General features: G+C 44.3%; 1 protein-coding gene across 4 annotated transcripts in view; it reads right to left on the bottom strand.

Annotated features, from left to right (window-relative positions):
- LOC137415585 (protein phosphatase Slingshot homolog 2) overlaps positions 1-24,178 on the bottom strand; it is a 276,350-nt gene that overhangs the window by 4,133 nt on the left and 248,039 nt on the right. For 3 of the 4 annotated variants that reach the window (XM_078768025.1, XM_078768026.1, XM_078768027.1), the window contains 2 exons: positions 8,464-8,748; positions 84-295 (listed from right to left, as the gene is read on the bottom strand). In XM_078768025.1, coding sequence (XP_078624151.1) covers positions 84-295; positions 8,464-8,748 — 497 coding nt within the window. The remainder of the gene's footprint in view (positions 1-83; positions 296-8,463; positions 8,749-24,178) is intronic. The other variant, XM_078768028.1, reaches the window with a different exon arrangement.

Genomic DNA, 24,178 nt, shown 5'->3' with positions numbered 1-24,178 from the left:
GCATTCATTTTCTCCAAGTTCTGTTTTTGTTTTGAACATAAAAAGGCAATGTCTTCATTCAGACTGTTCACTTAGGAATCTACCTTAGACATATGGTTGGTGTTGTTGTTATTGTTGTTGCCATTTCCTGGGTTGCTGTCAACAATGACCACAGATGTTGAAGGCCTCCTCAAATTTCCACTTTCTTGAGTATTCTCGTTTGATGGTGTTTGGATTGGTGCTCCACGACCCGGAACAGTAGGTTCATCCGAACGCGATGGTAGCTTCTCGCGGCCCTTCCATTCCTGATATAATTCTGAAAGCCAAAGAGGATAATCATGCAACCATTCATTTCAGTAAATAGTAACTGTGCATAAACCAAATGCAAAAACAACATCTTGTTAAAGTGCTTCACCAACTTAGTTAAAGTACAACCAATTTGAAGGTAATAAATGTAAAAACTAGAGAGTTCACAGAACACTTTTACCCTGTGCTTAAACAACGTGAACGATGTCAGCGAACAGCAAATTTGATTTGCTGAGATTTGTTCTGTGAAGAGACAACTTTTTACATTTGTTTTGTTTCAATCCAAAGGGCTGGTTGTTCTGCTTTTGTTACCCTCCCCAGAGGAGAGGGTTTTGCATTTGAGTCCGTTTGTTACTTGCCAGAATAGATTCCGGCAAGTATGTTGGTTGATTGGTTTGTCTGTCTGTCTGTCTGTCTGTCTGTCTGTTTGTTTGTTTGTGCGCAGTACTACATCTACATCGTTGCACATAGCATCGCCATACTTTACACACATATTTGTCTTGCCCTGGAATAGACTGTGCCCAATTTTTAACTCTCGAGGCCAAAGGTCAAGCTCAGTCACCCAAAACGTGAAATCAGGGGGGTTGAGTTTTCATTTAAAATATATTTCAAACCACTATAACTCTAAAAGTACAAGAGATATGCATACACTTAGTTACTGACATATAGGAAGTCACATACGACATTTCATTTGGCACCATGACCTTTGACCTTGAAAGGTCAAACTCAAGGTCAAAAATTGTTTTGTTTTTTACTAATAACTCTGTCAAACATTATCCGATTCCCTTCTAACCAACACCAAAATGTTCATTATTCAATTCCCAAAAAATAACATGTGGGATAAAATGGTCAAAAATGCTTAGTTTTAATTATTTTTGGGGTCAAAGGTCAGGGGGCCAAGTTTTCATTGAAAATATGTTTCAAACCACTATAACTCTGAAAGGACAAGGGATATGCATACACGTACTCAGTTACCTTCCATTGCTTAGCGTATATACAATATACATGTATAGATTTCCCGCCATTTTAATCCAAAATGGCCGATAAAAAAGTACATTCTGGCAAGTTCTCTGTCTCTGACCGATTTTTCATTTGTTTGTTTGTATGCACAGAAGAAATATGGTTTTCTCCACAACCGTTGGTCCGATTGACAGGAATTTGTCACAATTGGTGAAGGTAGAAAAATTCTACCTTCACCTGCAGAATTTTTTATGATAATTATGATGTCATAGGTCACGTGGTAGGGTGCCATCTTGGAAAAATCGAAAACCTTTGCACCTCTATCTCCGAAAGCGCTGAATAGAAAAAATTGAGACATGGCTCATTGTAAAGAACTCTCCATGGGGAATAAAATATGTTAATGATGTCATACGTGCCTCCATTATGACGTCATAATTCGACAAGTACAAAATTTCATCTGAGCAAGATGAAATTATTCAGCGCCATCTCGGGATAAATTGGTGGGAAAAAAAAAAAACGTGATGACGTCATCGGTCGCGTGGTTCGGCCGCCATATTTGTTTTAACACAAAAGCCTTAAAAACCACTGAAAACACATCCTGGCGAGGGTCTGCAATCTCTGATTGCTCTTTCTTGTTTTCTTTGTGTAGCCTCCACCTTGAGTGGCCTTCTGGCTTTGTGGCGAGCAATATCCCATAAAAAAAAATAAAAAAAATAATGTAAAATGCCGTAATATTTTGGCTAAGTACTGTATTGCTAAACGAAAGGGTTTTGAAATTGCCAAAAAGGTGATCTATGTTCTACATCGTTCAAGTATATAGTTCAATTGAAATAAAATTAAGAATTTGAACGTTGTAGAAAAGAAAATTCCAGAAGTTCAATGCCGTTGATGCAATATCTTTTACACCACCTTAATTATCATGTTACATTAGTTAATTGTACCGTAAAAATGGGGGGAATAGGGACAGCAAGGTGAATAGGGACACAAACTGAAAAAAAGTTTGGAAACTTTTTTCGCTGAAAATTGATAACCATACTGATTTGTCGATATTTGGGTTGAAAGTGTTCTCTTGTTTTTTTTAAAAGCAACTTATAGTCCCTATTAACCCCATATATGGGTTAAATAGGAATAAATAGGATTTTTATGGCTGTCCCTATTCACCCCGTTTTACGGGTGAATAGGGGACAGTCACTAATACAAAAAACATAATAATCAAGAAACAATCTTGAGTTTCCAACTTATTGCTAAATTGATAGCTCAGATGGATGCACATAATATGCACCCATAATATAAACCACGGCGCCAATGAAAAAAAATATGGGATAAAAAGTTTCTCCAAACTGTCCCTATTTCTTGATTATTATTTTTTTGTATTAGTCACTGTCCCGATTCACCCGTAAAACGGCGTGAATAGGGACAGCCATAAAAATCCTATTTATTCCTATTTAACCCATATATGGGGTTAATAGGGACTATAAGTTGCTTTTAAAAAAAACAAGAGAACACTTTCAACCCAAATATCAACAAATCAGTCAGGTTATCAATTTTCAGCAAAAAAAAGTTTCCGAACTTTTTTTCAGTTTGTGTCCCTATTCACCTTGCTGTCCCTATTCACCCCATTTTATGGTACCTGTTCTATATGTCCTTTATGATGTCCTTATCCTATTTGATGTCCTTATCCTATGAAGTTTCCTATTTGTAATGATGTTCAATTTTGTTTGACTGCCAGATAGGCAATCGGGACAAATTCAGAGCCATAGTACTGTTTAAACGGCAGGTTTGTTTTCCAATTCATGTTCAAAATATAACATTCAATTTAAATCAAGTTGTTCCTTGATCATAAACTGACATCTGCAGACAGATGGAGACAGACAAAGTGAAACAATTGCTTAACCCCGCTTTTCGCTTCGTGCACACTGGGTAACAATGAAATGAGATTTCAACTTGAGCACATATTGGTTCGATGTTGGAAAATACCATTAGTTATTAGACATAGAAGATGGGTGAGGAGTGGGGAGCAGAGCAGGTGGTTTGGGGGCAAACTTGACAAAATAAGAACTGATAAAATTAATATCAAAGGTGGAAGGGGCAACAATAGGAGAGAACAAGCGTTATGCCTAGGTCCCCTTTCAGTGAAGTGATGCGAGTTGACAAAGTGGAAGACGCACGGCGGCCATCTTGGATTTTGACGTGGCGACCCAATTTTCAATAGCGTTCTTCCTTATGCATAGATACACCCAAACACCGGATTAGAAGTTAGTAGTTCATTTATTTTTCAAGATATTCCGCTCACAAGGTTCAACGCACGCACGCACGGACGGAGGGGAAAACCATAGTCCCCCTTTCGCTCTGCGGTGCGATGGGGGACAAAAAGGAGGGCAGGAGAGTATGGTGAGAGGAGAATTTTTTTTTAACAGAGATGACGGTAATAAGGGGAAGGGAGCATGCTTAAGAAGATGGTTGAAGACGGAGGTGAGATGGGGCGAGGGGAGGTCGTCATGATCAAAGTTTTGCCATATTATTATTATTATTATTTTTATGTTGGAGGCTCCAGGCACGGACTATGTAGCCCTCATCGAGGCCAGGCCTTAAATAGAAGAGAAGAAAAGTGTATGATGAAAAATGTATGATGTTTGTTTGTGAGAAAGAGATTGAAGCTCGCCCAGTAGCTGTAGTTTGAGTGAGACAGAAAATTCAGCAATCCTGACATGGAGAGTGTAAGATGGTTCCGGGCACCACTTTAACGCTCCGAAGTCCAAACGGTAGTACCACTCTGAACGGTTGCTGCCTTCAACCTACTACCTAAGGAACCGGTCCAACCAGATGAGTGTTTTTTTGGAGACACCATCTCCTTACTGGATGGCCGATGGCTCCCAGGGGGAGCTCATCCGCCCTTTGACAGGTATTGTTTTTAGTCCTGCGGGGTGTCAGAGTCACCCTGCCCACTGGCGAGCCAGTGAGGGTAGCCAGTTTAGTCGCCAACTGCCCGACCATGAGGCAGGTAGCACTGGGTTACATGTTACCAATGGCAGTCAAGAGACTGACCTGACTGAAATGATTTGTGTATTTATATCTATTTTGTCGCCCATAAATGCTTCAACAGTTACATGCCATCTAAATTACTAATCATAACTTCCAATGATGCAAACACAAGCCAATTCAGTCTTTTCATGACTGGGATAAAAAAAAGAAAAAGAAAACAGCATTCGCTTCCTTCGGCAGGAAATCAGTACAAAGTACTTGGGGAGAACAATTTCAAAACACAGAAACAGAGTGCAATTTCAACACTGCTCTGCAAAGCAACATCTTGAATCTCATCTCTTTACAGTTGAGTTGTACTTTGCTTGCACAACATTAAGGCTCACGGAAGAGCGAGAAGATAGAAGGCAATAAGGCAACGCACTGACAGTGGGGTGGTGGGTGGATGCAACAATCATGGTAATGAGGAGAGAGATGGGGAGGAAACCCGCAAGTAAAATGGTTGGGTTAGGTAGAGTTGATGGGGAAATAAAATATTGTGGGTAGGAATAGAAGATGACAAAAGATGGTGGTGTATCAACAATGGGAAACCCTGAAAGGAAGTCATGGGATTTGGAAGTTTAGAGTTGGGGGGGATTTGGGGTTAAACCAGGAAGAGGTTATTGGAAGAACACGTGCATTCTGGAGAAATTGGTGAAGGTTGGAGGGTTAAAGAGGAATACCATAAGAGACACAGTAAACGACAGGGTCGTAGAGTTGATATCAGAATACTGTACTAGGAGCCTGCTGTATTTTGTATTTTTTTTTTAGTTTTAATGCACAAAATTAATAAACAATCCTACTCACTCCATTCTGACTTATGATGAGTTTGGAGGAGGGTATGGGGAGGGAGGGGAGGGGAGTTTTCCAATTTGCTATAAAAAATTTTTATTGGCCATCAAAAATGAGAGAGATCAAGAAAAAGGTGAGGAAAAAAAACCAACACAACATTGAACTATTTCCTCCTCTTTTGAACTGTCCACTGCCAAATAACTTGTCTGTTACAATGTTTCAGTAATTGTCTTTTCTAACTAGCACACACATTCATGGCCAAAAATATTGGCACCCTTGCACTTTTTTCAAATAAAGCAACATTTCTTCCAGAAAATTGTTGAAATTAAAAGATATTTTGGTATCCACATATGTATTTATTTGGTTTGCAGTGGAACAAAACAAAAAAGGTGAAAAAATTACTATATCTTAGCTTATTCCACAAAGAAATCCGAAAATGGCCCGGACAATATTATTGGCACCTTTTAGAAGTTGTTCGAAATAATTAGATTTCAAGCAGGTGATTCTCCTTTACTTTGGAATTGAACTCACCTGTGGTGAGTTGCAGGTGCCTGCAATATAAAAATCACTCATTCAACCAGTGTGAATAGAGAAAACGAGTCATTCTGGTGTTTTGTGTCACTGTATGTACCACAATGAGCATGGAGAAAAGAAAGAAAACCAGAGAATTGTCTGAGGAGGTCAGACACAACACTGTAGCCAAACATGGACAATGTCAAGGCTACAAGTCCATCTCCAGAGACTTTGATGTTCGTGTGTCCACCATATGCTATGTTATCAGGAAGTTTAACGCCCATGGCACTGTAGTCAACCTCCCTGGACGTGGCCGCAAGAGAAAACTTCATCGAAGATTGCAGTTAAGGATTGTTAGAATGGTGGAGAAAGCACCTCGATCAACTGCCAGACAGATTCAAGCTGACCTTCAGACACAAGGTACGACAGTTTCAACTCACACCATCCGTCACCAACTCAATGAAAGGGGGTTCTATGGTAGGAGACCCAGGAGGACCCCACCGCTGAGAGAGACACAAGAAAGCCTGACTGGAGTTTGCCAAAACACACCTGAACAAGCCAAAATCCTTCTGGGAGAATGTTCTATGGATAGATGAGACCAAATTGGAGCTTTTTGGTAAAGCACATCATCTCTATGTTTACAGAAAACAAAATGAAGCCTTCAAAGAAAAGAACACCTTCCCTACAGTCAACCATGGAGGAGGTTCAGTGTTGTTTTGGGGTTACTGTGCTGCCTCTGGCACTGGGTGCCTTGAATGTGCGCAGGCATCATGTGCATAACTGCATCAGCGGCAGAGTTGCACCCCAACAAATTATGTTACAAGTAGCCATGTGCTGCATTTGGAAGAAAAAGAAGAAGCCATGTCTCTCCAATTTATCCATAATGTCTCCATTGCATGTCTTTTATGCCACCTCCCCACACAATCAGACTCCCAATACTAACACCATCTCAAAATTTCTAAATCTTCCTCTGCTGCTGCTTTAACCTTGCTCGTTTTTCCATCCTGTCAATTCCAGTATCTTCTCACCGCCGAGCTCTCATAATTATTACCCAAAATGCACCATTTCCACAACCCCAACTCTCCCTCATTACCCGCCCAATCCCTTACCTCGGACCCCTCACCTTCCCAGCCCAGAACCACAGATCTTCTGTCTGCTTCACCTACACTGCCATCCCCTCTTTGTGTCATATTTACTCCCACCAGGGAGTAATGCATTCGATCGTGTCCGTGTGTGTGTGTGTTCGTGTGTTTGTGAACAAGATATCTGGAAAAGTTCTGAACGGATTTGGATGAAAGTTGGTGGGATGATTGCCCTTGGGATAAGGAAGAATTGAATAGTTTTTGGTGAAGCTCAGGATATTATTCCGGATCCAGGAATTTTTTGAAGGATTGTTCACCATTGGAAGATAGGGCTCATTTTTTTTTGAACATTATCATCTATATATTCTATATTTAACATTGTGATATGAAAATAGTTTTCATATTTGTTGTAAATGTAGTTTAAACTCGTGGTTATGCGTTAGAGCGGTGTATTTTGTTAGCAGCGTCGTCTTCAACGTTCTTTTTTTTTTCTAATAAAGACATTGTCATTTTAAAACCGCCAAAGTATGTATTAGGTTTCCCCGTTTCTTAACATGTATCGTTTGATACGTATAATGCTTTAAAACTGTTTTTTTTTTGTTTGTTTGTTTGTTTGTTACCTCAGAAGAGATGTCAACATTTACCTCAGTGAATGTCAATCGCGGTGTCAGTATTTGATGAACTTATAAAGACTTAGGTGAGTTATAAGTGTGACAAGCATGTGCACGGGATTCTTCCCAGAAGAATGAGTGGTTGCATTAGCTTGTACGACTTAAAATGAGCGTGTTTTGTTTTGACGTTTGGGCCAGTTTTACATGTTGTATCCCTAAGGAATGAAACGAACGTTTTTCCTGGCTTACAATTTTATTTGAAGTCACACATGCCTCAAAATACACTCACTTATATAGAATTGAACGCTGAATCCGAAAATGTAAGTGAAATTGCCTTGTTATTTTTAACATTATCTTCTATATATTCTAAATATATATCTGTGCATTGTCTGTCTTGTGTTGTCTTGTCTTGTGTTGTGTTGTGTTGTCACTGAACTACTCCCTGAAACTAGTGAAATCGTACTATTCCAACTTGACCCACGGCGGGAGTATGTGCTCTACTGAGTGGCGTTCTAGTTTTTATTGCATTATTATTTTTCCTTGCCATGAGGTGTACATCCCCTGCTTGGCTAAGGTGCTGGAGCAAACTTCAAATTATGAATGGAAATGTGACATGGATACAATTGACTCAGTTGCATTTTTTTCTGCAGGATGTCCCACGATCATTCTTGCATAAAAAAGGTTGCATTTCATGTACATAGCTGGTGCAAAGTTTTATCATATACTGCAGTATCACAGAGGGTGTATCCCTGGTAATAAAGGTATCCCTATCCGTTCAGTATCCCTGCAATATCCCTGGTGTTGGGCTAGCGGCTAGGGTGCCGGCTTAGGATCCTAGGATCCTGGGTTCGAATCTCGGTCGATCGCCGAATTAATGCCAGGGGGGTTGACTCAGCCTGTCATCCTTCCGAGGTCGGCTAATTGAGTACCAGTTCACTGGTAATTCCCTGTTTGTCGTTGAAGGCGGCAAAAAGGGTTGGCGTCAGGAAGGGCATCCGGCCGTAAAACATTGCTTCAAAAAGGGGACCAAAAAACAACAACTACCACGGTCCCCGAAAAGGCCAACCCCCGCATTGCGGGGAAAAATGGCCTCTAAACGGTGGTTTTTATCACAGAGAATGCAATATCAGATTTCCTTCAAAAGTGTGCTGAAGAGTTTACAGAATTTCATGAAGTTACAATTAAAGAAGGTGATTCCTAACCTTTGAACTTCTCCCTGGCACTAAAGAAATCGATCTTGTCGTCGGTGTAGTTGGCTGGGAAAGATGAGGCCGTGGGTGATGGCGTTTCAAGAGCTGACTTATAGGGTGGTGAAGCCGAAGTTGAGGTGTGTGGCGTAGTGTGTGGTGAACTGGAAGTTTGGCATGTTGATATATCTGCCATATCTCCTGATGTCGACTCGTCAGAAACAAGTTGGAAACAGCTGCTGCTGCCCTCAATACTCTCCATATCTTTCAAGAAGTCTGCCAAATCCTGTCCATTGAAAGCTGTTTGGAACAAAGGTTGATGTTTATTATAACACGTATGAACAACATTTCTCAATACTTTTACCAGAAAAAACCAAAACTTGTCCACTTATGGAAGAAGTGCATAAATGTCACAATGGATTATGCTTGAGAAATAAAGATGTTGTATATGATATTTCAAGCACACGACTTCTTATATTGTCTGGCTAAAAACCTTTTGAACAAGCCTGATAAAACTATTGCTCTTCAAAGTATTCTTTTTGTCAATAATAACTTCAATAACAGAACTAAGAAGAGGCAGTTTAAGATTGATGCAAACTTTTTATTGCAGAACATGTGAAATCATGAGTGAATTGCTAAAATGGTGCAATTACAAAGAGCTGGATATACAGGAACTAACGTCAATGCTGGTGAAAACATTTTGGATGAAAAGTAAGATAGCGGCTAACACAGTCATGTCCCCTGAACAGAAGAGGTCCCCTGTGAAATATAACATCAAACCAGATTAAATTTCCAGGAGATTGTACAATTCAGAAATGGGTGCCGTTCACATCAGTGTTTAAATGGTAGTGAGTAGCGATGAAACTGTGAGTGATCTTGTGCATTCTCATGTGCAACCAACTGATGTAACTCAACGAAATTAAACGTGTTGAGCAGACGAATTTGGAGAATTTCTGGATTACTATGAGAAATTGTAGAAATGCATGTCAGTGTTGGAAGTGTGGTTATAATTATTCATTCTCATTTGAAGTTCAACTATAGCCAAGTCGATGGCACGCCATTGCAAATCCCCATGCTTAAAACCCAAAGCAAAGTTGAAACATGGCAAAAGGCTCCACTAGGAATGACCCAATATCAAAAATCGACTTTGACGGAAACGGTACTCTACGATTTCGCGACATAGACCGATGTGCCTCTGCCCATTACACAAACTTTACTATAACATCATTACACATACTTGCACAAAGTTTGATTTCAATCCCTTCGGCTGTTCTCAAGTATCATATTTTACCTGACATGACCTCTGTCCCTTTGACCTCTTGATGCCAAAATCAAATCAGTTAATCTTTTGCGTTAATGATCATTATACATACTTGTACTAACTTTGACTTAGATACCTTCACCCATTCTTAAGTTATTGTGAGAACGAAAATCTATCACGGACACACCCACAGATGGACGGACAGACAACCCAAAAAAGTAATGCAGCCGGCGACTTTGTCAGTGTTGATTGCATATACTAAGTTTCATTTAAAAAATGAGCCTGCAATTGCATTTTTTGGTACTTGACCTTTTGACCCCACCACAGGGGGCGGGGCCAATCGTGATACTACTGTTGCACCTTTATGCCATGTGGTGATCATAACTACAGTTTGGTCAATTTCTGCACAACAGTTTGGGAGAAGATATAGCGGCGGACGGACAGACAGCCGGAGCAGACAATAACATCCTGTTTATTTGAAAAAAAATGCATCAAAATAATACGAGCAAAGTGGGTATACCAAATAACCTCAGTACTCTCACATACCTAAAAGGACCTCAGTACTGAAACAGAGATGGGTTGGGAAGTTCTAAATAACACCCCATACAGTTCAGACTTGTCCCTTCGGATTTTTTAAAAACAGGATCTAATGCTCGTAGTGGATATCTTTGGAATAAAAAAAAAAAAACATACAGGTCATGGACAAAATCAAAAGGAAACACGAATGTAAAGTCACGTAATAGAGCGTTGGGCCACCATGTTGAGCAACCAGGTCTGTGCAGCATTTTATACACGACCCTAAGCATGCTGGTATGTTGTGTTTCTGTAAAATTAACACATGGGCCACACCTGTGTGGAAGCCGTTGCTTGGTATCACTCATTTATCCAGGTGTTTCCATTTTTATGTCTACTACCTGTATACGGATCTGACCTAATCTGTGAACTTTCCAACCTGTATCTCGGGTCGTGGAAAGGCCTGGATATCGTAATCGGAGGCGAAGTTTGACTTCTCTATTTGGGGGGGGGGGGGGGGGGGGGCAAGGGCTTAATATGAATAAAGGGTAACTCGGTCTGACTTCCAGAATTATCGTTTGTTAGTGTAGTTACAGTGTACGTGAAATCCCAAGTACAGTTTATGTTCATTATTGTTGCTCACGTTTAAATACGGGATGTTTTTATCTTAATTGTAAACTGATGAAAAAAATTAAGGTGGGGGCATTGCCCTAACTCCAAACTCCACCAGTGATCGTAGTGACAAACTTTACGTTCAACCTCTCCTGTTCTTCCTATGGCCATATTGGCTCCTCTAACCATATTCTTATCAGAGCAGACATCTATCTAACTATTGTTAAGAAGTGACCTCAGAGCTGTAGAATCAGGCTGGAACAAGCCAACTGGTAGGGACACAGCAATCTGGCCTTCACAAAGGTGTGCTGCTCTTCCCTCTTTGCTGGCACTCCCGCATCACATAAATCTCTCTTGAATTATTTTGTTATTCTCCTTTTCCCTTTATAAGACGTAGGGCCGAATGGTACCAAGCTCCTGCCCTGTCATGGCCACAATACTCCTCCACTCCCCTCTGTCCTCAGCCAACTCTCTCCACTCTCCAACCACCCCCACCAATGCTGTAGAATGCAAACTGCCAACATTGTTGGCTTATACGGCGAACAGGCCGAAACACAAGGACTGTTGCAATCACATCCCAGAGGTGAGTGGCCACTCTCACAACACAAAGTATTCTCCTGAATCTCCTCCAGTCTAATTCCATCTGGTATCGACCCTCTTGGCCTCCTCCAGAATGCATGAGTTTCCAGTGGCTACTCATGGCTAAACTCTCAAAATCCAGGCTGTCACGCACTCCCACTGTTTTGTCTCTCTTCTCTACCGTTTGTGGAATTACCTTCTGGAGACAGTTCAAGCACATTCTTCCCTCCAAAGCTGCAATGGGGTGGTCCATCTTCTCTTTTAACTCCCCCTCCCATCCTCATCTACATCTCTACACATGATATTTTCTCTTCCCATTAAACCATACATACCCAATCCTCTTCCCTTCTTCCTTCCATTTTTCTCTCTGTCTGTCTCTGCCTCTCTCTACTCCCCTGCTTGTATACCCAATGAGGCCCCACTGCCAATATAACATTGCCAAAAACACGCATATACAATGCGTATAAAAAAAAAAGGTAATCCAAATTCAAGAGGTTAATATGCAAAGGTTATTTAGTTTGACAATTTACATGTGGTTTACCAATTATGAGGAGATCCTCAGCTTTCCATTGATGCCTATCATGCATCATTGGTGTCACACATGACTGAGTACATGTTCATTGAAAATGACAAGTTCACATCGCATTTTTACAAGTTTGGCTAATCGGTGCAAGACAGTTTTAAATGGACGCCTTACTTGTCGACTGCCAAGTTGATTATGTAAAATTGTTAAGCTGGTCTGGTAATTGTCAGTTGCGTCATCCTTTGTTTAAGATGGGAATTTAAGATGGGCCAACAGTGTATGAGTTTAGAGACAGTCTGAGTCATTGAAAAGATGGTTCAACTTACGACTGAACAGCGGACCTTCGTGGTTACAACCTTTCACCAAACTGAAAGTTTTCAGCGAACTCGTGATGCGTTCCGGGAACGTTTCCCAGAACGGGAGCCTCCAGCAGCCAAAACCATCTGGGCAAATGTTAGAAAATACAAAGAGCATGGGACTAGCCTCAACCGCAACAAGGAGAATTCTGGTAGGAGGCATACTGGGCGATCGGAAATGAACATTGCAGCAGTAAGGCAGCAAGTTTTGGAGCATCCTAGGGATACCAGCGCAAGACGAAATGGGACGGGATTGCCTTCGGCAACATTCAACCGAATCACAAAACTGGACCTCCACCAACATCCATATCGGATTCACATCCGGCATCAACTTACGCCAGGGAATTTTGCCAGGAGGCTGGTGCTTGCCAGATGGTTGATAGCACGTTGCGAAGCAGATGTCAATTTCCTGCGGTATCTCGTTATCGGCGACGAAGCTACTTTCGCCATGGACGGCATGGTCAATACCCATAATGTTCTTGAATATGCACCGACAGGACAACCCCCGGAATTTAATTTTGACACCAACATAAATCGACAAAAGTGGCCTGTTTGGTTGCGAATTTGTGGAAGTGGTCAGGTGATCGGGCCCTTTTTCTTTCAAAGGAATGTCAATGATAACAGGTATCTGCAGATCATCAATTATGAAGTTTTACCGCAGCTGGAGGAGAACTTTGAGCAACAAATTTGTGGTGTCTTCAGATATCTCTGGTGGGCCAAAGACAGGGCCCCAGCACATCGTCTTATCGCTGTCCGAGATCGACTGAGGGAACTCTTTGGAGACCGAGTCATCACCCTCAACCATGCAGTGGAATGGCCGCCAAGATCACCTGACCTCACACCATGTGATTATTTCCTTTGGGGACATTTAAAGAACAAGGTGTTCGTAACTCCTCCCTGTGATCTTGACGAATTGCAGGGCCGTATTCGACATGAAGTGGATGCTTTGCGCAATGACCCGGCTATGGTGAGACGAGCAGTTCAGGGCATGCTCCGCCGCTGTGAGCTTTGTGTTGAAAGGGGAGGTGGACATGTTGAAGGTGTGGGTGCATAAAGGCCAATCATTCCTGAGAAAAGTTCACATCTGACGTTCATTTTGCACCAATTATCCTGACTTGCATCGATTAGTCAAACTTGTAAAAATGCGATTTGAACTTGTCATTTTCAATGAACATGTACTCGGTCATGTGTGACAGCAATGATGCATGAAAGGTCTCAATGGAAAGCTGAGGATCTCCTCTTAATTAGTAAACCACATGTAAATTGTCAAAATAAATAACCTTTGCATATTAACCCGTTGAATTCGGATTACCTTTTTTTTGACAAGCACTGTATAGCCATATAGTAAATAAAGAGTGCCTTCAGAAAGTATCCACACCACTTGACTTTTTCACATTTTGTTGTTACAGTTTGGATTTAAAATGGATTAATAAAAACATTTGTTACTGATCAACACATAATACCCCAAAATATCAAAGTGGAATTTTTCGTTTCAAATTTTTGACAAAATAATTGAAAATATAATAACCACCTTTAGAGGCCATTTTTCCCCGCAAAGCGGAGGTTGGCCTTTTTCGGGAACCGTGGTTGTTGTTGTTTTTCGGTCCCCTATTTGAAGCAATGTTTTACGGCTGGATGCCCTTCCTGACGCCAACCCTTTTTGCCGCCTTTAACGACAAACAGGGAATTACCAGTGAACTGGTACTCAATTAGCCGACCTCGGAAGGATGACAGGCTGAGTCAACCCCCCTGGCGTTAATTCAGCGATCGACCGGGATTCGAACCCAGGATCCTTGGATCCTAAGCCGGCACCCTAGCCGCGAGCCCATCACCAGGGATTGAAATTGAAATTATTTCAAAATAATTGAAAATGAAACACAGAAATGTTGTGAGTCAATAGGTATTAAACCCCTTTACTATAACACTCCGAATTGAGCTTAGGTGCATCCAATTTCCTTTGATCATCGTTGAGAAGCCTCTACAACTTGATTGGAGTCCACCTGTGGCCAATTCAAATGAATGGACATGATTAAGAAAGAAACACACCTTTATAATAATAATAATAATTCATTTATTTTGTATAGCGCTTTTCATGAAGCCCAAAGGCGCTTTGACAGAGTGCAAAACATAATGCATAACAAAACATGAAAACAACAATTGCAAAAAGACAAGAATCAATAGGGAAATATTTAAAGCAAAAGGAGGGAGAAGGAGAAGTGATAGTCAGGGGTTAAATGCTGTGGGTTGAATGTTAAATGCAGTGCTGAACAGGTGGGTCTTGAGTGATGTTTTGAATGTGGTGAGTGAGGAGGAGTCTCTGATGGTGTGAGGTAGTGAGTTCCAGAGGGTGGGAGCAGCGATGGAGAAGGCCCTGTCCCCCCAGGATCTGAATTTGGTCCGGATGGGGGGGGGGGGGGTCAGGAGGTTGGTACCAGCAGAGCGGAGGTTGTGGGTGGGAGTGTGTCTGGAGAGGAGGTCAGCCAGGTAGGATGGGGCCAGGTTATGGAGGGCTTTGTAGGTCAAGAGGAGGATTTTGTACTGGATTCTCTGGGAGATGGGGAGCCAGTGAAGCTTGTAAAGGACGGGGGTGATGTGGTCACGGGTCCGGGAATGGGTGAGTAGACGGGCAGCGTAGTTCTGAATGTATTGGAGTTTATTGGTGATTGTTGAGGGTGAACCATAGAGGAGGCTATTGCAGTAGTCCAGATGGGAGGTGATGAAGGTGTGGATGAGGGTTTCTGCAGCCGTGGAGGAAAGGGATGAGCGGAGACGGGCGATGTTTTTCAGGTGAAAGAAGGCTGTCTTTGTGATCTGTTTAGTGTATTTGTCGAAGGAGAGGGTTTGGTCAAAGATGACGCCAAGATTCCGGATGAGAGGGGAGGTGGATACTGGGATACCGTCGATGTTGAGGGCAAAGTTATGGGTGGATTTTGTGAGCGTTTTTGGGCCAATGATGATTATTTCAGATTTATCACAGTTAAGTTTGAGGAAGTTGATTTGCAGCCAGGATTTTATTTCAGAGATGCAGTTTGTCAGGATAGAGTGGGTGTCGGTGGAGACGGACTTGGTGGAGATGAAAAGCTGGATGTCATCGGCGAAGCAGTGGAATTGGAGACCATGATGGCGGATTAAGTGACCGAGGGGGGACAGGTAAAGGATGAAGAGGAGGGGGCCAAGAACTGAACCTTGGGGGACACCTTGGGGGAGGGGAGCAGTGGGGGATTTGCAGTTATTGATGGAGATGAACTGGCGTCTGTCAGAGAAGTATGATTTAATCCAAGAGAGGGCAGTGCCGGTAACGTTAAAGGTGGATTCAAGTCGGGTGAGGAGGATGGTGTGATCGATGGTGTCAAAGGCAGCGCTGAGGTCGAGAACGAGGAGAATGTTGAGGTTGCCAGCGTCAGAGGAGAGGAGAAGGTCGTTGGTGATTTTGAGGAGAGCAGTTTCAGTACTGTGGTTGGAGCGGAATCCAGATTGGAATGTTTCATACAGGTTATTGGCAGAGAGGTGATGTTTGAGTTGAGTGGCTACAGCGCGTTCCAAAACTTTCGACAGAAAGGGTAGGTTGGAGATGGGTCTGAAGTTGTTTAGGGTGTCAGGGTTTAGACCAGGTTTTTTTAGAATGGGGGTAACAGCAGCAATTTTGAGGGATGGTGGGACGATGCCTGTAGACAGGGAGGAGTTTATTGTTGCAATGATAAGTGGAGAGAGAGCAGGGAGGGAGGCCTCGACAAAGCTGGAGGGGATGGGGTCAAGAGTGCAGGTGGCAGTTTTCATTCCTATGAGGAGTTCAGAGAGGTCAGTAGGGGAGACCGGGGAGAATTGAGACAGGGGAAGGCAGGATAAGGGGGGGCAGGTGGTTGGAGGGGGAGCGGGTGCGGCGGTGGTCAAGCTGTTGTAGATGTCAATTTTGCGTTGGAAGAAAGAAAGGAAGGAGTGCAGTTGTCTACTGTGAATGACTGGGTGGTGGTGTCCAGGGGGCGGAGGAGTTTGTTTATTGTCGAGAAGAGTGCTTTTGGGTTTCCGGAGCCAGAGTGGATAATTTGAGAGTAGTAGGCGGAGCGGGCGTGGGAGAGGGCATCTTTGTAGTGTTGTAGGTGGTCCTTGTAGGCTTGGGAGTGAACTGTGAGACCTGTTTTATCGCGGAGTCTTTCAAGTTGGCGAGCACGAGTTTTCATCAGGCGGAGTTCAGGGGTAAACCAGGGAGCAGAATGGGTGGAAGAAACTGTTTTGGTTTTTACAGGTGCAATCTGGTCAAGGCAGGAGGAGAGAGTGTGGTTGTAGTAGTCAGTGAGGTCGGAAGGGGTGTGGAGATCAATGAAGGGAGAAGTGGACATTTTTTCAGAGAGGGTGGATGAGAATGAGGTAGGTGAGAGTTTAGCTTACGGAAGTTGATAGTGCGATAATGTCTTGGTGTTGGGGTGGGGATGTTGATGGTCATAGTGATGGCTAAGTGGCCAGAGAGGGTGAGGTCGGAGCCAGAGAGATGGTGCAAAATTAATCCAGTGGAGCAGACAAGGTCCAAAATGTGACCACGGATATGCGTAGGAAAGTTGACATGTTGAGTGAGGTTAAAGCAGGTGAGTAAATCAGTGAAGTCAGTGGTTATTGTGGAGTCAGTGGAGTCCATGTGGATATTGAAATCACCAAGGAGGAGGATTGAGGGGGAGAGGGAACATAGCTGGGTCAGAAAGTAGGAGAAGTCAGACAGGAATAATGGGTGTGGTTTGGGAGGGCGGTAGACGACAGCCATGACTGACTGCGTGCGACCAGAGAGTTTAAAAGCCAGGTGTTCAAAGGATGAGGATGAGGCGATGGGGATGAGGCTGGTCCTGATGTCTTGACGGTGGATAACGGCAATTCCACCACCTCGGCCCTCCGAGCGTGGTTTATTGACATAGGAATATCCATTGGGTGTGGTGAGGTTGAGCGTGTAGTAGTCCAGTGGTTGTTGCCAGGTTTCGGTGAGACAGAGAAAGTCCAGTTTGTTATCCAGGATGTATTCGTTCAGGATGAGGCATTTGTTGTTGAGGGACCGGGTGTTGAACAGGGTGAGCTTGATGTTGTTTTGAACAGCGGGGATGAATTCAGGTGATTTAGCCAGGGTTCGCAGGCAGGAGGTGCGATTTTGTGCGTTGCCGTGACTAGGTGCGCTGGGACGATGAGTGGGAGTGCGCTGAGCCGACCAGAGGATGGGGATGGAGTGACCTGATTGTACATATACAAACTTACGACCGGAGCCACGGTGAATGTACCTGGGTCGTCGGAGGAGTCCATTTGATTTGATGGCAGAGATGCATGATGCACCGCTTTATATACAGACTTGGCCTTTAATATGGAATATTTTTTTTGTGGGGGTGAACTTACTTTTCAAGATGACTTAGAACCAAAAGTTCATTGGAATTATGTTGAAATTATTCTAGATTTTGTTAATGTGACCTTTAAAAGAAACAAAAACCACATTTGACATTTCGAAGCAAATAAATTGATCCTTGAAAGTGATGTAAACTGATATCAAACTCAATTCACGGACAGTACTGTGTTAAACTTCTGTACATTTTCCAGAAGTATCTCTTTATTTTGCACATTAGCCAAAAAATTTTTCAACAAAAACAAAAGCTAAATTATGACTGGGATTACGGACAGTAAAATTACAGTTCAGTACTTCGTGTAACCCCCACAAGCATTCAGGAGAGCACGTACACGTCGAGGCATGCTGTTCACGAGATTTGCCAAGGTTTGGACAGGAATCGCTTGCCATGCAGTGACAATAGCCTGCTGCAATTCACGCACAGAGGTAGGCTGCTGGTCCAAGTTGTCGATTTGACGCGTTAATTCTGCCCACAAGTTCTCTATCGGACTCATATCCGGGGACATGGCAGGCCACTCCATATGCTCTACACCACGGTCAGCAAGAAAGTGTTGGATCATGCGAGCACGATGAGCCCCTGCATTGTCATCTTGGAAGACAAAGTTTCCTCGAAAGGCTGCACGAGCAAATGGTAGCAATGTTTCTTCCAGAATGACCCTGTACTTGAACTGGTTCAGGTTTCCATTCAGAACAACCAGGTCAATTTTGCCCCCTGCATGAAAAGCAGCCCAAACGGTCACCCCACCACCTCCAGCTTGGACTCTTGGCACTATACAATCTTCGTTGTGGGCTTCATGCACTTGTCTGCGCACTCGGACACGGCCATCTTGACGATAGACCAGAAATCTAGACTCGTCACTGAAGGTCACGTGATTCCAGTGTCCTGGCTGCCATTGACGGTGCTCTCTGGCCCACTGCAATCGGCGCTGGCTGTGTTGTCTGGTCAGCCGTGGCTTTCTCAGGGGACGCCTGGCACGATGGCCTGCTTGAACCGGTCATTGGTTGACTAGCCTTCTGGATACAGGCACATTTGTCAGTTGCTGCCACTCAGCCCTAAGCCGATTAGCTGACTTGGTACGGCCATTGCAGTCTAACCGGTGCAGCTGGCGATCATCTCTCCTTGTGGTTCTGCGTGGATGTCCTGGCCTCGGTATTGGAGTAGGGACACCGCTCTGAGCATTTCGTTTCAGGATCTTTGACACCTGACCTTGAGTGATGCCATACTGCCGAGCAATAGCACGCTGTTCCATGCCAGAATTTCATAAAGCCACCACTCCATGACAAACAGCATTGTGAAGTTGACGGACCATCTCCAGAGGAAGCGGCAATAACTTTTGGAGACGTGCAGCAGTTGTTTTCCACTAATACAGAATGCAACAACCCTTATATACCCGATTGTGAAGCCAATCGTCAAATGTACCTGTCCTTACATTTTGTCACGCCACCTGTGATATAATCCTGTTATTGACTTCTTGCTGCGAAAGACAATCAGTGACATGGTTCTTTCAACAAAGACATCACCAAAGGGTAAAATAAACTCACCAGATTGATATATTGAGTTCAGAAAGTAAACCCAAGTCAAGAAAAAATATATATTCCATATTAAATGCCAAGTCTGTATATAAGGTCCCACAGTTGACAGTGCATGTCAGAGCAGAACCTCTACCATGAAGTCCAAGGAACTGTCTGTAGAACTTCGAGATAAAATTGTGAAGAGGCATAGATCTGGGCAAGTGTAAAAAACAATTTCTAGAATGTTGAAAGTTTCCAAGAGTACAGTGACTCCACTCCATTACTATGAAATGGAAAGAATATGGAATCACCCAGACTCTTCCTAAAGTTGGCTGTCCAACCAAACTGAACTCGGGAAAAAGGACCATGGTCAGGGAGGTGACCAAGAACCCAATGACCATTCTGAGAGAACTACAGAGTTCCTTGGCTGAGATGGGAGAACATGCAGGTAGGACAACAGTCTCTGCAGCACTTCACAAATCTAGGTTTTATGGGAGTGGCCAGACAGAAGCCACTCCTGAGGAAAAGGCACATGACAGAATGCCTGAAGTTTGCAAAAGGGCACATGAAAGACTCAAAGCATGAGGCAAAATATTCGGTGGTCCGATGAGACGAAAACGAAACACTTTGGCCTGAATACAAAGCACTACGCCTGGCAGACATTGAGCACAGCTGATCACCCATTTAACAACATCCCTCCCATGAAGCATGGTGGTGGCAACATCATGCGATGGGGATACTTTTCAGCGGCAGGAACTGGGAGACTTGTAAGGATAGAGGAAAAAATGAATGGAGCGAAATACCGGCAGATCCTTGAGGAGAACCTGTTTCAGATTGCAAAAGACCTAAGACTACTGCTAATATTTATGTTTGAACAAGGCAATGACCCCAAGCATACAGCCAAAGCAACACTGGAATGGCTTCAGAACAAGAACGAGAAAGTCCTTGAATGGCCCAGCCAAACCCCAGACATGAATCCCATCGAGAATCTGTGGAAAGACTTGAATATTGCTGTTCACCGACACTCCAAATCCAACTTGACAGAGCTTGAGGAAATCTGCAAGGAAGAATGGGAGAAACTCCCCAAATCCAGATGTGCAAAACGGATTTTTTTTTTTTTTTTTTTTTTTTTGTATACAAGATCGAGGCTCGTGAAAGAGCTAACATTAATCACACAAAAAGTCAAACCGACACACAAAACACAAAAAATAAGGGAAGCGGCAGACAAGATGGGGAGAGAGGGGGAAGGACACAAACACAACATTTGAGAGCAGGGACATCGGGAGGAATGTGGGAGGGGGAGGGCTTGGGGGGAGGAGGGAGAGGTATAAAACATATGGACACTGCCAGGACTTCCAGGAAAGAAGTTGGAATTTCAAACAAGGTGGATCTGGGGTGAATTAGCGGGGGTAGAAAAGATCAAGGTTTTGGATGGGGGAAGATAAGAGATGGTGGTGAACAGCTGTTTTAAAGACCTGGAGGGAGGAGTGGGATTGAAGGGAGTGAGGGAGTTTGTTCCAGAGGCGGGAGAAAAGAGGAATGAAAGAGTGAAGGTGAGCAGAGAGCCGAGATTTCGGCAGTTTAACCATCAGAGGGTTGCTGGCAGATCTTGTGTGACCTGTAGGAATATTTGGGGGACAGAGCACAGAGAGAGCTGGGGGTGCAAGGCCGGAGAGGAGTCGGTGGAAGACAGAAAGACCACCTACCTGCCTGCGGTGAGTGAGTGAAAGGCCCTCAGAGATAGCTTCATCGCGGGAGATTCCAATAATTCTGAAAGCTTTGGTTTCAACAGCGTGAAGCCGAGCTAGGTGTGAGGCAGGAGCACCGGCCCATAGGGGAGAACAGTATTCCATTGAGCTGCGGATGAAAGCCTTGTATGTGGTGAGGAGCTCAGGTGTGCCGAGGAAGGACTTCGCACGACGGAGGATGCCCAGTCGGCGACTGGCTTTGGAGGCCAGCTTGGAAATGTGGTTTTCCCAAGAAAGATCATGGCAGATAGTGAGACCCAAAATCTTGAGCGACAGAACTTCTTGGAGAGGATTGTTGAGAAAGTAGATGGGAGGGTTGTCCAGTCGATCTTTTCGGAGAGACATAGTAAGAGTGTGAGATTTGTCAGGATTGAAAGACATGTTCCACTTGTTTGACCAGTCTGTGATTTTGTCCAGGTCTTCAGAGAGTGAGGAGGCAGCAGACTGCCGATCTGAGGGAAGAGGAATGGAGCGGCAGAGAGTGGAGTCATCAGCAAAGAGATAGAGAGGATTTTCGAGAGAGTCAGAGAGATCATTGATGAAGACCAGAAAAAGCACGGGGCCCAGAACACTGCCTTGGGGAACTCCAGCCTGAACAGGAAGAGGAGATGAGAGAAACCCATTCAGGGCCACACGTTGACGACGACTAGAGAGGAAGTCCGCCAGCCATGCGTGGAGATTTCCATGGATACCAAAGGAGGAGAGTTTGGTGAGCAGAGCGGGGTGCCAGACCGTGTCGAAGGCACGTGATATGTCGAGGGAGACAGCTCTAATTTCCTGTTTGGCATTGAGGACCTCCATCCATTGTTGAGACAGCAGAAGCAGCATGTCCAGAGTAGAGTGACCTGGTCTGAAACCAAATTGATGATCAGAGATCAAGCCATTGGAGAAGAGGAAAGATTTCATATCCGAAGCAATGATGGATTCCATGACTTTGCTGATAATTGGGAGAAGGCTGATTGGTCTGTAGTTGCTAGGATCTGTTTTTGCACCTTTTTTGTGCAAAGCGGTGATGTTGGCTGATTTCCAAGCAGATGGCAGTTGACCTTGAGCAAAAGAGAGGGTGAAGAGAACAGAGAGAGGGTGAGATAGAGCAGCAGAGCAGGATTTTAGGACCCGTGGGCTGATGCCGTCGGGTCCAGTTGCAGAATCAGAGTCGAGGGTTGACAGAAACTTTTCCACCTTGTCAGGAGGAAAGGACACGGAGTCCAGGAGCAGCAGGGTACGACTGGGTATGGTGGGTACAGAGAGGGATGGGTTTGGGACACAAGATTTAGAGGCAAACACAGAGTTGAGGCATTCAGCTTTTTCACGTGCGGAGTCAGCTGTGTAGCCGTTTGAGGTAAGGGAGGGGATGGAGGGGGAACAAACACCAGAAACGGATTTGACCAGACGCCACCAGGATTTGGAAGAGGGAGACAGATAAGAGAGTTCGGTCTTGAGAACGGAGAGATATTGTTTCCTGGCTCTCCTGAGGGTGGACACACACTTGTTTCGGGCTTTGTGAAAGGAAATGAGATTTCCTTCCGTTGGATTTGCTTTCCAGGAGACGAAGGCAAGTTGTTTCTGGGCAACAGCCTCACCACAAGATTCCGTGTACCATGGACAGGAGGAAGGGTATGACAACTGAAGACGAGATGGGATAAATCTGTGCATGAGAGAGAGCAATTTACTTTGGAAGAATTCCCAGGATGAGTTGATGTCAGAGGTGGTAGAGATGGGAGACCAGTCCAAATGATTGATGGCTGCTTGAAGACCGTGCCAGTTGGCCTGAGTGAAATGCCAGACTCGTCGACGCTGAGCAGGCTCCCTGAGGATGGTCAGAGAGATGTCCACTTTAACAAGGACATGATCAGATGATCCGATCGGAGCAGAAGAGCAGCAGACATTTTCAGGGAAGTTAGTCATAACCAAGTCCAGAAGAGAAGATGTTCCGTTGACTGAGATCCGGGTCGGGAAATTGACAGATTGTGTCAGTCCCAGTGAGTCGCAGAAGTCCTTTGCTGAGGAGCCATGGCTGGTGAGAGAGGTACCCACACCCAGCCAACTGGCATGATGACAGTTGAAATCACCACATATGAGGAAGAGAGAGTTGGGATGAGTAGATAGAAGTTGGTCCATATCATCAGACAGCGAGATGTAGATGGAGTCATCACTGTTTGGTGGACGGTACAACACACATATGAACAAGAGGTGGGAGCGAAGGGGAAGCCATAGCCAGAGGTATTCCTGGGGGTGAGGTGGAGAGAGTGCAGTGCAGGGCAAGTGAGGAAGAGAGTTTTTGATAAAGATAGCAACCCCGCCTCCAGGACGAGGCTCAGGTCTATCATACCGGAGGAGGGAGTAGCCCGGGAGAGATACTATGGAATCAGAGACATCATAAAGGAGGAAAGTTTCTGTTAAGCAGATCACGTCTGGTTTGACAGAAGCAACCTGTATGGAGAGATCAGTTAAGTTTGAACGAAGGCCCCGGATGTTTGAGGTCCATACCGTTAATGAAGAGGAAGGGGGAGCATCAGATACAGAACAGGGGGGAGGAGGGGTAGGGTAAGATGTGGAAGAGGTGGAAGAGGTAGGGAGAGCTGTTGAAGGTGTGTCAGAGATTTCAGAATAGCTCGGAGAAAGGGAAGGATGGGGCGGACAAAAGGTTTGATGGTGATTAGGTGAGCCACAATGAGGTGTTATTTGAGGAGGGGGAAGAGCGAGGCAGAAGGTTGGGGGAGATGGAGGTGAGAGTTTGAAGGGGGAAGAAGCGGGGAGGACGCTTTGAGGAGAAGGAGTGAGAGGGGGGAAATTGAGAAGCAATGAGGGTAGGGAGATTTGAAGGGGAGGGGTGAGAGGGGAGTTTGGGAGGGAAGGGACAAGGGGAGGGATTTGAAAGGGATGGGATATGGGGGAGATTTGGAGGGGAGGGGTGAGGCAGGAGTCTAGGAGGGGAGGGGCGAGGGGGCGTCTTGGCGGGGAGGGGTGTGGGGGTAGTTTAGGAGGGAGGGGGCAAGGGGGGAGATTTGAAAGGGATGGGTGATGGGGAAGATTTGGAGGGGAGGGGTGATGGGGAAGATTTGGAGGGGAGGGGTTATGGGGAAGATTTGGAGGGGAGGGGTGAGATTGGATTTTTGAAAGTGTACGATTTATGGGAAACGAACATTTATTGCAAAATGAGTTTCTTGTGACCTTTGAGTTAAAAATACGTTTAAGGACGCTGGATGGAGGATGGAGTGCAGGAGAGTTTAGGGAATGTAGAAAAAAGGCACT

The sequence above is a fragment of the Myxine glutinosa genome, chromosome 14 (genome assembly GCF_964187855.1).
Source record: "Myxine glutinosa chromosome 14, kmMyxGlut1.1, whole genome shotgun sequence".
NCBI classification, from domain to species: Eukaryota; Metazoa; Chordata; class Myxini; order Myxiniformes; family Myxinidae; genus Myxine; species Myxine glutinosa.
This window is presented reverse-complemented; position numbering and strand designations above follow the sequence as displayed.